Below are 13,818 nucleotides of genomic sequence, written 5' to 3' on the forward strand. Positions count from 1 at the left end.
TTTTTTTTCTTTGAATTTTTGGGCAGGGAAGATATGTAGGGAAGGTTATTGCTCCAGCTTGAGTGAAATAAAAGTTATTAGTGCGAGGCAAACATAAAAAAAGACTGAACAATATTCCATTGTATGTATATGTTACATTTTTTGAAGTATTTGTACATTAAGGAACATCTGGGTTTCTTCAGCCTTTTGACTTTTGTGAATACTGATACAATAAACATAAATGTTCAGATGTCTTACAGGTCCTGTGTTGCAATATTTTGAATATAGATTCATAAATAAAATTGCTGTGTTTGCTGATAATTCCATTTTTAATTGCTTAAGAAACATTTATAACTTTTTTTTTTTTTTTTTTTTGAGACAGAGTCTTGCTCTGTCGCCCAAGCTGGAGTGCAGTGGCGCGATCTCGGCTCACTGCAAGCTCTGCCTCCCGGATTCAAGTGATTCTCCTGCCTCAGCCTCCCAAGTAGCTGGGATTACAGGTGTGCACCATCACACCCGGCTAATTTTTGTATTTTTAGTAGAGATGGGGTTTCACCATGTTGGTCAGGCTGGTCTCGAACTTTCGACCTTGAGATCAGCCTGCCTCAGCCTCCCAGTGTGCTGGGATTACAAGTCTGAGCCCCCATGCCTGGCCGACATTTATAACATTTTAAAACAATGGCTGCATCTTTGTTTTATACCAACAATCAACAGGGGTTTTATTTTCATTGCATTATCAACAGATTTGGTGTTTTTCATAAATTTACAGTGGCCATTGTAGTAGGTGTGAGGTGATTTTATTTTTCATTTTTATGTGTTTGTCTACAAATTATTAATTTTGTTTTTCTTTTCAAATACTTTTTCCCATTTCGGTAATTTTTTTAATGAAAATTCAGTTCAATTATTTTTTCATTAATAAATCAATTTATTCAGCTTTATTGTTCAGTTTTAAGAGTTGTGTATATATTTTGAATATTAACTCATCACTCGTCTCTTGGGATTTGCAAGTATTTTCACCCATTTTCTAGGAGGCATTGTCTATTGAATGTTTCGATGTGCAGAAATTTTGAAGTATAGTGCAGTTAAATCTTAATGGTTATAGTTGTAGTTGCTCATGCATTTAGTGTCGTATCTAAAAAAATAGTGCCAAGACCAATGACATGCCTTTTTCCTGTATTTTTTCTAAGAGATGTTAGTTATCTTTTCATGTCTTACGTGTTTAGTTAAACCTTTTTTTTTTGTATTTGGTTCAAGGAAATGATCCAACTTTATTTCTTCAGTGTCGATATCCAGTTTTTGACATTATTTTTTGAAGAGAATATCTTTGCTCTGTTGTATGCTCGTGGCAACTTTGGGGAAGATTATTTAATCTTATACAGAAGAGCTCATTTCTGGGCTCTCTATTCTGTTCTTTCATCTATTTATCTTTGTGTCAGTACTACATTGTTTTGTTTTTGTAGCTTTTAATATGTTTTGAAATCAGAAAGTATAATGCCTCTTTGTTCTTTTTCAAGGGTGTTTATCTATAGTTTATAATCAAATTAAAAATTTTTTTGGCCAGGTGCAGTGGCTCACACTTGTAATCCCAGCACTTTGGGAGGCCAAGGCACGCAAATCATGAGGTCAGGAGTTCCAGACCATCCTGGCGAACATGGTGAAACCCTGTCTCTACCAAAAATAAAATATAAAAATTAGCTGGGCGTGGTGACGGGCACCTGTAATACCAGCTACTCAGGAGGTTGAGGCAAGAGAATCACTTGAATCTGGGAAGCAGAGGTTGCAGTGAGCTGAGAGCATGCCACGGTACCACTGCACTCTAGCCTGGCAATAGAGTGAGACTCCATCTAAAAAAAAAAAAAAAATTCAAACTATATTTCTGTAAAAAACTGTGTGATTAGGGTTTTTATAGAGATTATATGAAATTCATTCACCACTAGGTCATAGTAATGTCTTTAAAAAATTAAATTTTTTGACCCTGGAGCAAGAATACGTTGAAGAGTTACTGGGTGCAGTGGCTCACGCCTGCAATCCCAGCACTTTGGGAGGTTGAGGCGAGCGAATCATAAGGTCAAGAGATCGAGACCATCCTGGCCACCCTGGTGGAACCCCGTTTCTACTAAAAATACAAAAATTAGCTGGGCATGGTGGCACACAACTGTAGTCCCAGCTACTCAGGAGGCTGAGGCAGGAGAATCGCTTGAACCCTGGAGGCAGAGGTTGCAGTGAGCTGAGATCACGCTATTACACTCCAGCCTGGTGAGAGTGAGACTCCATCTCAAAAAAAAAAAAAAAAAGAATATGTTGAAGAGTGTGTTTTAATTTCATATATTTTTGGATTCGCCAGTTTTACTTTGATTTTTAATTCCTACTTTCTTTCAGTTTTGGTCAGAAAACATAGTGTATAATTTTGGTCTTCTTAAATGTATTTGTTGTTATTTTGAGGCAGCATCTTACTCTGTTGCCCAGGCTGTAGTGCAGTGACATGATTTTGGCTTACTGCAACCTCAGTCTGCTGGGCTCAAGTGATCCTTTTACCTCAAATTTTTGAGCTGGGACTACAGACATACACTACTACCCCTGGTTAATTTTTTGATTTATTAGTAGCGACAGGGTCTCACTATGTTGCATAAGCTGGTCCCAAACTTTTTGCCCCATGTGATTCTCCCAAAGTGTTGAGATTATAGGTATGAGCTTCTGCACTCAGCCAGTATTCATAAATTTAATATGACTTAGTATGTGTCGTAACAGAACACACCAGGAGCAAGTAAGAATATTGTGTGTATTCTCTTGCTTTTGCCTGGAAAGTTTTGTACATGTCTGTTAAGCCTAGTTGGTGATATGATATGGTTGGCCTAAGGTTAGAGGATGTCCACTTTCTCTAAACCTCATCCTTGAATATAATCCTCCTGTTTGATGTGGGACCTGATGGGATGTGTTTGGGTTATGGGGGAGCAAATTCCTCATAAATGGCTTGGCACCATCCTTTTGATAATCAAAAAGGCTACACTCTATTGATTCAAATGAGAACTGGTTGGTTAAAAAAAAAAATCTGGCTTCTTCACCTCACACTTACTCTGTCTCTTACGTGTCCAGTTATACTTTACCTTCCACCGTGATTATAAGCTTACTGGGATGCTTACTCACCAAAAGCAGATGCTGGCACATACGTCCTATACAGTCTGCTTAACTGTGAGCCAAATAAACCTTTTTTCTTTATAAATTACCTACTCTCAGGTATTCCTCTATATGTAAGATAATTAATACAGTCTACAATGTTATCTGAGTTTTTTGTTTTCTTATTTATTATTGCAAATGGGGTGTTGGTGTTTACAGTTACTATGTTGCTATGTATTTCTTCACTTTTGTCAACATTCGCTTCATACATTTTGCAGCTCTGATGTTTTATACATACATACATATGTATAGAGGGATATAATAGTTATAGATTCCTGGTAAATTGACCTATTTTATCATTATATAATATCAGTTTTGTTCTCATGCTAGTACTTGACTAAAAGCATATTATGTCTAATATAATTATAACTGCCTCACCCAATTGTGGTTACTATTTGCATGAAAAATAAATTTTTTCTATTATGTTACTTTCAGCCTATTCAATGCAATGTTAAAACCAGTCTTTCGTAGGCAGCATATTGTATGCTTTTTTCTAAAGTTACTCAGGCATTTTATTTCTTTTTCTTCTTTATAATTTTATTTATGTATTCATTTATTTTAATTTTTTTTTCTTTTTTTCTTTTCTTTTTTTTTTTTTTTTTGAGACTGAGTCTCGCTCTGTTGCCCAGGCTGGAGTGCAATGGCCGGATCTCAGCTCGCTGCAAGCTCCGCCTCCCGGGTTTACGCCATTCTTCTGCCTCAGCCTCCCGAGTAACTGGGACTACAGGCGCCCGCCACATCGCCCTGCTAGTTTTTTTGTATTTTTTTAGTAGAGACGGGGTTTCACCGTGTTAGCCAGGATACTCTTGATCTCCTGACCTCATGATCCACTGGTCTCGGCCTCCCAAAGTGCTGGGATTACAGGCTTGAGCCACCGCGCCCGGCCAATTTTTTTTCTTTTTGAGAAAGAATCTCACTCCATTGCCCAGGCTGGAGTACTGTAGCCTGATCTTGGTTCACTGCAACCTCCACCTCCCGGATTCAAGTGATTCTCATGCCTCAGTCTCCCAAGTAGCTGGGATTACAGGCATGTACCACCACACCCATCTAATTTTTTCTATTTTCAGTAGAGATGGGGTTTCACTGTGTTGGCCAGGGTAGTGTCAAACTCCTGGTCTCAAGTGCTCCACCCACCTTGGCCTCCCAAAATGCTGGGATTACAGGCATAAGCCACCATGCCTGGCCTGTTTATTCATTCAGTTTTGAAATAGGATTTCACTGTGTCAATCGGGCTGGTTTTCAGTGGCATGATCATGGCTCACTGCAGCCTCAACTTTCCAAACTCTGATGATCCTCTCATTTCAGCCTCTCAAATAGCTGCATTACAAATATGTGCCATCACACCCAGCAAGTTTTGTTGTATTTTTTTTGTAGAGACAGGGTTTTGAGATGTTGCTCAGGCTGATCTCAAACTCCTGGGATCAAGTGATCAGCCCACTTTGACCTCACAACGTCCTGGGATTATGTTTCTTTCTATTAAGTAGTTTAATTAATTTGTATTTAAAATGATTGCTTTAAAATAGAGTTACTATGATCAGTTTTACTGTTATTGTTATATGTTTCTTGTAGATATGCTTTTTTCTCATTTCTTGTTTTATTGCATTTATTTTTGTTCTGTGTAGTGACATGCTTTGGTTATTTTTCCATTTCCTTATTTATACTTTCCATAAATATTATCTTTGTGATTGTCTTGAGAAATGGAGATTACATAAAACATTTTAGTATGAAAATAATATATTTTATTTTATTTTATTTTATTTTTTTGAGATAGAGTCTCACTCTGTCACCCAGGCTGGAGTGCAATGGCATGATCTCGGCTCACTGCAACCTCCGCCTCCCAGGTTCAAGCAATTCTCCTGCCTCAGCCTCCCAAGTACCTGGGCTTACAGGTACCTGCCAGCACACCCAGCTAATTTTTTGTATTTTTAGTAGAGATGGGGTTTTGCCATGTTGGGCAGGCTGGTCTCGAACTCCTGACCTGCCTCAGCTTCTCAAAGTACTGGGATTACAGACGTGAGCCACAGCGCCCAGCCAAAACTAAAATGATATATTTTAATCTCATAACAACTTCGATTTAATACAAAAGCTATAACTTTATGTTTTTCAGTAGTTATTGATATTAAAGGTTATTTTATACTATGTATCTACTAACAGATTTATATTTTATATTTCATATCCTATAGAAGTAGTTTAAGGATTTTATGTACCATCATTATGATAGTAAATAATTCTATATGTGTCTGTATATTTACATGTAATAGAGAGCTTTATTTTATATATGGTTTTATGATGCTGGCCAGCATCATTTTAATTTTCAAAATAATGGGCTCGTTTTAGTATTTCTCTTTGCTTACATGTAGAGTCTCACTATGTTGCTCAAGCTAATCTTGAACTCCTATTCTCAAGTGATCTGGCTGCCTTGGCCTGCTAAAACTGTAGGATTCATAGGCCTGAACCACTGTGCATGGACACCATGTAGTACTTTTCATAGGACTGTGCTAGTAGTGATGAACACCCACACCTTTTATTTTGGAATCTTTATTTTTATTTCGTTTTTAAAGTAAAATAATTTTGGATCAAGTGTTATTAGTTAGAAATTTTTTTTATTACATCAAAATTTGGAAAGTTCTTAGGTTTTTCTTTTCTTCTTTGAGACTAAGTCTCACTCTGTTACCCAGGCTGGAGTGCAGTGACGTGATCTCGGCTAACCGCAATCTCTGCCTCCCGAGTTCAAGTGATTCTCCTGCCTCAGCTTCCTGGGTAGCTGGGATTACAGGCACGTGCCACCATGCCCAGCTGATTTTTGTTTTTTTTGTTTTTTATTTTTGAGATGGAGTCTTGCTGTGTCGCCCACACTAGAATGCAGTGGCTTGATCTTGGCTCACTGCAACCTCCACCTCCTGGGTTCAAGCAATTCTCCGGTCTCAGCCTCCCGAATAGCTGGGATTACAGGGGCCTGCCACCACACGCGGCTTTTTTTTTTTTTTTTGCATTTTTAGTAGAGATGGGGTTTCACCATCTTGGCCAGGCTGGTCTCGAACTTCTGACCTCATGATCTACCTGCCTCGCCTCCCTAAGTGCTGGGATTACAAGCGTGAGCCACTGCGCCCTGCCTAATTTTTGTATTTTTTTAGTAGAGATCGGGTTTCACTGTGTTGGCCAGGCTGGTCTTGAACTCCTGACCTCAAATGATCTGCCCACCTTGGCCTCCCAAAGTGCTAGGATTACAGGCGTGAGCCACCCTGCCTGGCTCTCAGTTTGTTCTTATCGTGAAGTGTCCTCATATTACTTCTTCTCTGTATTCTTTTTCTAGGATTTCTTTCATGAATATATTAATCAACTTGATGATGTCCAATAAACTTTACATTTCATGTTTTAATTTTGTTTTGCAATTTTATATTTTTGAGTTACGTATTTTAGGTTATGCCACCTCACACCAATTAATTGTGTTTCTATGTTTAATTTGTATTATAATTGTGTATGACAGGCTGGCCATGGTGACTCATGCCTGTAATCCCAGCACTTTGGGAGGCCAAGGTGGGCGCATCATGAGGTCAGGAGTTCGAGACCATCCTGGCTAGCACAGTGGAAACCTTGTTTCTACTAAAAATACAAAAAATTAGCCAGGTGTGGTGGTGGGCGCCTGTAGTTCCAGCTATTTGGGAGGCTGAGGCAGGAGAATAATGTGAACCTGGGAGGTGGAGCTTGCAGTGAGCCGAGATGGTGCCACTGCACTCCAGCCTGGGTGACACAGCGAGACTCTGTCTCAAAAAATAATAAATAATAACAATAAATTGTGTATGACAATGATTAACTGAATACAATTTAAGACAGTGTCAGGCAAACTTAAATATGAATCAGCCATATGTCTACTGCCAATATAATTATCTCTTTGTTTGTCTGTGTAAATATTATCCCTGTTTTTTGTTTTGTTTTGTTTTGTTTTTTTTTGAGACAGAGTTTCACTCTTGTTGCCCAGGCTGGAGTGCAATGGTGTGATCTTGGCTCACTGCAACCTTCGCCTCCCAGGTTCAAGCAATTCTCTTGCCTCAACCTCCTGAGTAACTGGGATTACAGGCGTGCACCACCATGCCTGGCTAATTTTGTATTTTTAGTAGAGATGGGGTTTCTCCATGTTGAGATTGGTCTCAAACTCCTGACCTCAGGTGATCCGCCCACCTTGGCCTCCAAAAATACTAGGATTACAGGCGTGAGCCACTGTGCCTGGCTTTTTTTTTTTTTTTTTTTGAGACAGAGTCTCACTCTGTTGCCCAGTCTGGAGTCCAGTGTCTTGACGCCTGGCTAATTTTTTATTTTTAGTAGAGATGGGGTTTCTCCATGTTGGTCAGGCTGGTCTCAAACTCCTGACCTCGTGATCTGCCTATCTCAGCCTCCCAAAGTGCTTGGATTACAGACATGAGCCACTGCACCCAGCCTATCCGTGCATTTTTTTTTATAACTTGTGTATTTGTTGTGTAGGTGTGTTGTGAATGGTTGATTAATCCTAAGTGAATAGTGATAGAAATTCTAATATTAACATTCCATTTATTTGTGAATCTCTATTATTTTTGGATTTAAAGATGTTTTAAAACTATGATAACTCTTTATCTCTTTTAAGGATTATTGTTTACCTTTTTTTTTTTTTTTTTTTTTTTTTGAGGCGGAGTCTCGCTCTGTCGCCCGGACTGGAGTGCAGTGCAGTGGCCGGATCTCAGCTCACTGCAAGCTCCGCCTCCCGGGTTTACGCCATTCTCCTGCCTCAGCCTCCTCCGGAGTAGCTGGGACTACAGGCGCCCGCCACCTCGCCCGGCTAGTTTTTGTATTTTTAGTAGAGACGGGGTTTCACCCTGTTAGCCAGGATGGTCTCGATCTCCTGACCTCGTGATCCGCCCGTCTCGGCCTCCCAAAGTGCTGGGATTACAGGCTTGAGCCACCGCGCCCGGCCTGTTGTTTACTTTTATTTGTCAAAAACACGCAGCAAAATTTAGAATTAAAAAACAATTTTTTTTTTTTTTTTTTTTTTTTTTGAAATGGAGTCTCACTCTGTCTCCTGTGCTGGAGTGCAGTGGTGTGATCTTGGCTCACTGCAGCCTACGCCTCCTGGGTTCAAGAAATTCTGTTGACTCAGCCTTCTGAGTAGCTGGGATTACAGTTGTGCATAACCACACCTAGCTAATTTGTTGTTGTTGTTGTTTTAGTAGAGATGGGGTTTCACCATGTTGGCCAGGCTGGTGTCGAACTCCTGATTTCAAGTGACCCATCTGCCTCAGCCTCTGCAAGTGCTGGGATTACAGGCATGAGCCACTGCACCTCACCTAAAAATTTTTTAAATATTTAGTTTTTTCATATTAATTATATTTATATTGGTATGCAACATATGCTAAAATGTTTTTATCTTGCAAAGCTAAATCTGTGTTTTTTTTGTGTGTGTGTGTATGAGACAGAGTCTCACTCTGTCACCCAGGCTGGAGTTCAGTGGTGCAATCTCGCCTCACTGCAACCTCCGCCTCCCAGGTTCAAGCAATTCTCTGCCTTAGCCTTCTGGGTAGCTGGGATTACAGGCACCCACCACCATGCCTGGCTAATTTTTGTGTTTTTAGTAGAGATGGGGTTTCACCATCTTGGCCAGGCTGACCTTGAACTCCTGACCTCGTGATCCACCTGCCTCGGCCCCCCAAAGTGCTGGGAGTACAGGCGTGAGCCACCATGCGTGATCATAAAGCTGAATCTTAATATACATTAAACAACTGCCAATTATTCCCATTTCATCTCACTTTTCAAACACCACTCTTGTTCTGTTTCAGAGAGTGTAACTGTTATACATATCATACGATCTCTATCTTTTTGTGACTGGCTCATTTCATTTTGCATAATGTCGTTAAGATTTATCTTTATAGTTGTTATAATATTTTCTGCTTTTTGCAAACTGAGTGATATTCCAGTGTTTTTATATTTCAAATTATATTTACTAAATGATTTTGTAACAGAAATTTGCATTGCTTTTACCTATTGGCTTTGAGTAACAGTGCTGCAATAATTATGGATATGCAAATGACTCTTTATATGACCATATATGTGAAAGTTCATGTGCTGGATTCTGTTTTATTTATCTACTTTCTTATCTTTATATTCATACAAAATTGTTTTTATTATGTAGCTTTGTCATGTGTTTTGAAGTAAAAAACTGTAATGCCTCCAACATTGTTCCTTTTTTTGAAGATCGTTGAGTATAGTCTCTTGAGATTCCATATACTTTTGGGGTTGCTGTTTCTGTTTCTTCAGAAATGCAATAATAAATTTGAAAAACATTACATTAAATCTCTAGATTACTTTGAGCAGTATGGAAATCTACACAATATTATTTCAACCTTTGAACAAGAGCACACTCAAAATGTATTGTTTAATTTCTATGTATTTGTGAATTTTTCCGTTCTTTAAATTATAATCTCATTCCATTTTGGTCACAGAAAGTAATTCATAAGATTTCTGTTTTAAAAAATGTGTTAAGAATTTTTTTGGCCTAACAGATGGTCCTTTCAAGGAGAATGTTGTGTGAGCTATCGGGAAGGGTATATAACCTGATGTTCGACTCTCTATACCTTTGTTAGAAATAATTGTTCCATACTGATTTCAAGTTTTCTATTCCCTTGCTAATATTCCATCTTGTTTCATTTTTATTAAGAAAATGGGGTCTTGATATATTCTATAATTATATTGCTCTATGTGTGTTTCTTCAATTCTGTCAATATTTGTTTTATATATTTGAAACCCTAATGTGAGATGTGCACATGTACACACACACACACACGCGTCATTGATTCCCAGTAAATGAATCTACTATTGTTCAGTGTCCTTTTTTCTCTTTTCAGAGTTTTGACTTAAAGTATATCTTGTTAAATATGACACTTTTTGACTTAAGATATAGCTTGTGTAATATTATTTTGACCTCTTCTTCTCTCATTTGGTTAATATTTGCATAAAATTTCTACTTTCATCTTGCTACTTTCAGTCTTTTTTTATCATTAGATTTCAACTGACTCTTGTAAAAAGGCAAATTAATCTTGGCATTTGAAAGATTTTAATAAATCATTTCTTTGAAAATTATGTCTCTAGATTGAAAAGTTAATTTTATATATATTTAAATAATTTTCTGAAAGCAAAACTAATGTAATTTTATTAATTCTCTTTAATTCTTGTATCTTTGTCCCTCATTTTCCCTCTTTCTGTCTTTTGTGTCCTTTGGTTTTTGTGTTATATGCTTTCACTACTTTCTTATTTTCTTTTGTGTATCTATACAGATATTTTCTTTGTGGTACCTTGGGAATTACATAAAAACTTTAAAAAAAACAATTTTAATGTAGTAAAAATTAACCTTATTTGCACCACAATTGCTTGAATCCGGGAAACGTAGGTTGCAGTGAGCCGAGATCATGCCAGCCTGGGCGACAGAGTGAGACTCCATCTGAAAACAAAACAAAACAAAATGACCTTATTTGCATATAAAAAATTCTTTGTCATTACATCTGCTCTCTACTTTGTTATTGATGTTGCTAATTATATACACATATATTTTTTAATTGTTATTTATTCATTTTTTTTGAGAGAGAGTCTTGCTCTGTCACCTAGGCTGAATTGCAGTGGTGCAATCTTGGCTCACTGCAACCTTCACTTTTCAGGTTCAAGCAGTTCTCCTGCCTCAGCCTCCCAAGTAGCTGGGATTACAATTGTCTGTCAGCACGCCCAGCTAATTTTTATATATTTAGTTGAGATGGGGTTTCACCGTGTTGGCTAGGCTGGTCCTGAACTCCTGACCTCAGGTGATCCGCCCTCCTCAGCCTCCCAAAGTACTGGGATTACAGGCATGAGCCACCGTGCCTGGCCGCTAATTATTTATTTTTATGTTACATTAACAGATGTTTATAATCATTTCTATGCTTTTATCTTTAAAATTTTATAGAATAATTAATGTTTTCTGCATGATTATTAAAATACTAAGGAATTGTATTTTTGTGTATGTAAATATCTTTCCCAGAAAGTTATGTATTTTTTGTATGATTATGTGTTTTCCTGCATCATGTTATTTTCAGTGGGAAGAACTCCTTTCAGCATCTTTGGTATGTAGGACATATGCAGTGCCAATATACTTTTTCAGGATTAGGTTATTTTTAGAAGGTCTTTCTTTTTATTCAGTTAGTCTTTTTTATTTATTTATTTATTTATTTATTTATTTATTTATTTATTTATTTATTTATGAAAAAGAGTTTCGCTCTTGTTGCCCAAGCTTGAGTGCAGTGGCATGATCTTGGCTCACTGCAATCTCTGCCTCCCAGGTCCAATCGATTCTCCTGCCTCAGGCTCCTGAGTAGCTGGGATTACAGGCTCACGTGACCTCGCCTGGCTAATTTTTTGTATATTTAGTAGAAACGGAGTTTCACCATGTTAACTAGGCTGGTCTCGAACTCCTGACCTCAGGTGATCTGCCTGCCTCAGCCTTCCAAAGTGCTGGGATTATAGGCATGAGCCACTTTGCCCAATCAGTTCTTTTTAGTTGTATTATTTTCACTTGAGAGCTGTTTTTTTTTTTTTTTTTTTTCCAGGACTTTGACTATATCACCCAGTTCTCGTCAGGTATTCCAATTTTGTTTTGAAAATTTACTGGTTATCTCATAAGACATTTTTATAAATGATACATTACTTTGTCTTGCAGCTCCCAAGATTCTCTTCTTGACTGTGACATTTTTATCTTCCTAATTTATGTTTTTTGATATTTTTAATATTTTTATTGTTATCCTGAGTTTTCTGAACTTCAGTAGTTGTGTTCCTGTTTCATTCACTGTGTAGTATTTAATTTATTTTAAATTTTAAAAATTTGTACCTCTTTATATTCCTATGGTTGCTTTCTGAAAGTTTAGTAATGTTTTTGATGGGGTCATCCTGCCCTAATATTTTGTATACATTAATCTTTGATTGAGATTTAGACATTAAAAACAAGCTACCTGTCACAATCTTTTTTTTTTTTTTTTTTTTTTTTGAGATGGAGTTTTGCTCTTGTTGCCCAGGCTGGAGTGCAGTGGTGTGATATCAGCTCACCACAGCCTCTGCCTCCCGAGTTCAAGTGATTCTCCTGCCTCAGCCTCCCTAGTTGCTGGGATTACAGGCGTGTGCCACCATGCCCAGCTGATTTTGTATTTTTAGTAGAGACGGGGTTTCTCCTTGTTGGTCAGGCTGGTCTTGAACTCCTGACCTCAGGTGATTCACCCTCCTTGGCCTCCCAAAGTGCTGCGATTACAGCTGTGAGCCACCGTGCCTGGCCCTGTCACAATCTTTATAATGTAGCTTAGGCCTGGGACAGTCTGAAATCAGTTGTCTTGGCTAGAGATTTTGGGAGTCTCTCTAACATTTTCTTAGATTGCGTCTTGTCTAAAATTTTGTGGGCTTTTTAAGTTAAAGAAGTATGTTAGCGTTTCTTCTAAATACTCAGTAATCACTTGCTAAACCTGTTTCCTGTATGTGGTACTGCAGTGTCTGCTGCTGTAACACTTAACTTTGGTCTCAGCAGACTCAAAACTGTCATTCCAAAGCATACCACCATTTATTTTAGTACTTTATGTCATGGGAGACAGAAACCAGTGTCTGAAAAGGCCCCTGAGAGCCAGAAATAAAGATGTATGTGACACTATTTTTTTTAGTCTTTTAAAAAAGAAACCAGGAGTTGACAATTTACTTCTGAAGGCAACATGTTATATTGGGCAGCAGAAAGAGGTGTGTTGGGTAAATGTAACAGACTTTTCTTTTTTCTCCTATGTGGCTCTTTGCATTATCCTTGCCTGGGACACTACACACACTTTACTCATTTATACATTTTTCACAAATGTATTTTGGTCAGAATGTTTTTGTTACATTTATATGTCTATAAAGGATTTAGGATCTGTGGTGTTTTGCTGTGCCATCTTGCTTATAGAGCTGGTGTAAGTTAGATTTGTAAATGATATTAATCTGAGCCGAGTAAGTGGAATAATTTGTTATTTTTATTTCTTTCAGCTCTGTGTTCTCATTTTGCCAAAGACCTTAGGCCAGAGCAATACATAAAAAATTCGTTCCAACAAATGATACTGAGAAGATATGGAAAATGTGGATATCAGAATTTGCAATTAAGAAAAGGCTGTAGAAGTGTGGATGAGCATAAGTTGCACAAAGGAGGTCATAAGGAACTTAACCAGTGTGTGACAACTACGCAGAGCAAAATAGTTCAGTATGATAAATATGTGAAAGTCTTTCATAAATATTCAAATTCAAAGAGACATAAGATAAGACATACTGGAAAAAATCCTTTCAAATGTAAAGAATGTGGCAAATCATTTTGCATGCTTTCACAACTAACTCAACATGAGATAATTCATACTGGAGAGAAACCCTACAAATGTGGAGAATGTGGCAAAGCTTTTAAAAAGTACTCAAACCTTACTAATCATAAGATAATTCATACTGGAGAGAAACCCTACAAATGTGAAGAATGTGGAAAAGCTTTTAACCAGTCCTCAACTCTTACTAGACATAAGAGAATTCATACTAGAGAGAAACTCTACAAATGTGAAGAATGTGGCAAAGCTTTTAACCGGTCCTCAAACCTTACTAAACATAAGATAATTCATACTGGAGAGAAAC

At 37.7% G+C, this 13,818-nt stretch overlaps 1 protein-coding gene across 1 annotated transcript in view; it reads left to right on the top strand.

Moving 5' to 3' along the window:
* Window positions 1-13,818, top strand: part of LOC111524824 (zinc finger protein 708-like) — a 28,470-nt gene that overhangs the window by 13,766 nt on the left and 886 nt on the right. Inside the window, 1 exon segment of the mRNA XM_023190109.2 lies at window positions 13,195-13,817. Coding sequence (XP_023045877.2) covers window positions 13,195-13,817 — 623 coding nt within the window.

Source organism: Piliocolobus tephrosceles, chromosome 21, assembly GCF_002776525.5.
Source record: "Piliocolobus tephrosceles isolate RC106 chromosome 21, ASM277652v3, whole genome shotgun sequence".
Taxonomy (NCBI): Eukaryota; Metazoa; Chordata; class Mammalia; order Primates; family Cercopithecidae; genus Piliocolobus; species Piliocolobus tephrosceles.